The sequence below is a fragment of the Penaeus japonicus genome, unplaced genomic scaffold (assembly GCF_977035675.1).
Source record: "Penaeus japonicus unplaced genomic scaffold, GWHDUDI00000001_assembly GWHDUDI00000010, whole genome shotgun sequence".
Taxonomy (NCBI): domain Eukaryota; kingdom Metazoa; phylum Arthropoda; class Malacostraca; order Decapoda; family Penaeidae; genus Penaeus; species Penaeus japonicus.
Window position 1 is genome coordinate 6,550,814 of NW_028234412.1, and position 2,500 is coordinate 6,553,313.

At 56.3% G+C, this 2,500-nt stretch overlaps 1 protein-coding gene across 1 annotated transcript in view; it reads left to right on the top strand.

Annotated features, from left to right (window-relative positions):
* The window catches only part of LOC147471081 (muscle-specific protein 300 kDa-like), a 24,823-nt gene that overhangs the window by 18,728 nt on the left and 3,595 nt on the right, over positions 1 to 2,500 (top strand). The window contains exon 14 of the mRNA XM_086541372.1: positions 1 to 1,747. This exon is cut by the window's left edge and continues 809 nt beyond it. Coding sequence (XP_086397498.1) covers positions 1 to 1,747 — 1,747 coding nt within the window. The remainder of the gene's footprint in view (positions 1,748 to 2,500) is intronic.

The window sequence follows — 2,500 nt, forward strand, 5'->3', positions numbered from 1 at the left end:
TTCAATCAGCGACAGAACGGAGCAGGTGCGCAACACCATCACGCTGCAGCGCCGCAACACAGAGAGGATCGTGCAGAGCACCCAGTACTTCGCCACGATCCAGAAGGAGATCAAGTCCCTCAGCAGGCCGGTGGGTCGCCACGTCGAGGACGCCCAGAAGCTCCTCACGTCGTACCAGGAAGCCCTCAAGAAGGTCAACGAGTTCAGGAAGAGTCTGGACGACATGTGCGTCAGCTCCGACGTGAGCGTGGGAGAAATGCGTGACATGATAAAGCAGCAGCAGGAAATGATCCTGATCCTGGAGAAGCAGATCACCAGGATCCGACAGCTGATTCTGGTGCGGCAGCAGTACACCTCCCTCGTCTCGGAGATCTCGGGCTTCGTCAACCGCTACACGACGGTGGTGAGGGACATCGAGCAGACGGAGAGGACCGTGACCGACAAGCTGAGGAAGTACGGCGAGGTCATTACCAGGATCCAGGAGAGCGAGGCTCAGCTGACCTCTGCGCAAGACAAGGGCGCCATCATCAGCGAGGAGGGCACGGTCGAGGACCACAACGCCGTCACAGAGCAGCTGCAGGCGCTCAAGGTCTCCCTCAGCGGACTGCGTCGAGAGGTCGAGAAGAGACACTCAGAGCACGAGCTGTCTGCTGAGAGCCACAAGCGCCTGACAGTCGAACTCAACATGACTATGGAGTGGCTCTTCGAACAAGAGTCCGAGCTCAAGACCCGCCCGCTCCTTACCCTGGAGGTCGAGAGCGCCGACGAAGAACTGGAGACCCACGAGGAACTCGCCAAAGACATCGAGGAGCAGCTGAAGAAGATAGTTGACGTCCAGGAGCGTGCCAAGCAGGAGAGCGGCCTCCCGTACATCCTGCAGGAGCGGCTTTCTGAGGCCAACATGGTGGTTACCACATTCCCACTTGAGCTTGAGTCCCGACTCAAGTACCTCAAGGATGCCAAGATCCTTCGCCTGGACTACGAGGACTTCACCACCAAGATCAGCGACTGGATCAAGGAGGCCAGGAAGCGCATCGTCGACGCCGACGGCATCGACTACGAGAACGTGCGCTCAGACCTGGAGGACCACCTCGCCTACTTCTCCAGCGAGGGCCTCATCGGCGAGTCCCTGGAGCAGCTGGGGAACATCGCCGAGCGCATCGTGCCCTCGCTCGCATCCGAGGACCAGGAGGAGCTCACCACCGAGCTCTCGCAGCTCACCAAGGACCTCGACAACGTCACCAAGTCTGCGCGTGACCACAAGGCCCAGCTGGAGAAGAACGTCCAGCTCGTATGCGAGTACAACGCCGGACTCGAGAAGGCCCTCGGACTTATTAAGGAAGCCAACAGCAACCTCCTGCAGGACGACAGCGCCATCAACGTGGCCGCCCTCAGGGTCAACCTGCAGAGGGTCGACGAGGAGCGCGTGCGCCTCTACGACCAGAGCACCGTCATCCTCGACTACACCGAGAAGGCGAACGAGCTCCTGCAGGTCGTCAACAAGGACAGCCACGTCCTCATCGGCAACCAGATGATGCAGGTCAACAGGGACTGGAAGAGCTCCCTCGAGAACATGGACAGTCGCCGCGAGGCTCTGGCGTCGCTCATCGCCCAGTGGACCGACTACGACATGGCCGTCCGCAGCCTCGACCTCGGACTCAACAACCTCGAGTCTCAGCTGGACAAGGAGCTCGACCACGCTGCCACGGACAACAAGGACATCGACGCCCTCAAGGAGAACATCGAGGTAAGGAAGGACCGATCCCTCTTTCCGTTGATAGTCTAGGCATTAACTTGTTTACTTCTGAAAGGAATTCTTGTTAGTGATATTATTTTAGATGAATGTAATGGAATTCCTCAAAGCAAGGAGGGGGGTCATACAGGAGGAAGATAACACGTGCTCAAGACAAGATTTTCGATCAAGGTTAAGAGGAAGGGGAGGGGGGCGGGGGGCGAGGAGGAATAGATTTGTCCGACTGCTTCAAGTGCCAGCTATTGACCATAGCATCAGTCTACGGCCAAGAATGTGCCAGCTGCGTAGTGGCCGGACGTGGACGGGCGCGAGGTGCTATATGTGGAATGCCTCGCGCACTCCTATCGGGCTCCCACTCGGGCTGTCGGCCTTTCGTTCTTTTTCACTTTCTTCTTTTCTTTCTGTTTTTTTATTTCTCTCTCTTGTTCTAACTCGCTCTCTCCCTTCCCCCCTTTCTCTCTCTCTCTCTCTCTCTCTCTCTCTCTCTCTCTCTCTCTCTCTCTCTCTCTCTCTCTCTCTCTCTCTCTCTCTCTCTCTCTCTCTCTCTCTCTCTCTTTCTCTCTTTCTCCCTCTCTTTCTCACTCCATTTATCTGTCTATCTATTTATCTATCTATCTCTATCTGTCTCTCTCTCTCTCTCTGTCTCTCTCTCTATCTCTCTCTCTCTCTCTCTCTCTTTCTCTCTCTCTCTCTCTCTTTCTCTCTCTCTCCTCTCTCTCTCTCTCTTTCTCTCTCTCTCTCTCTCTT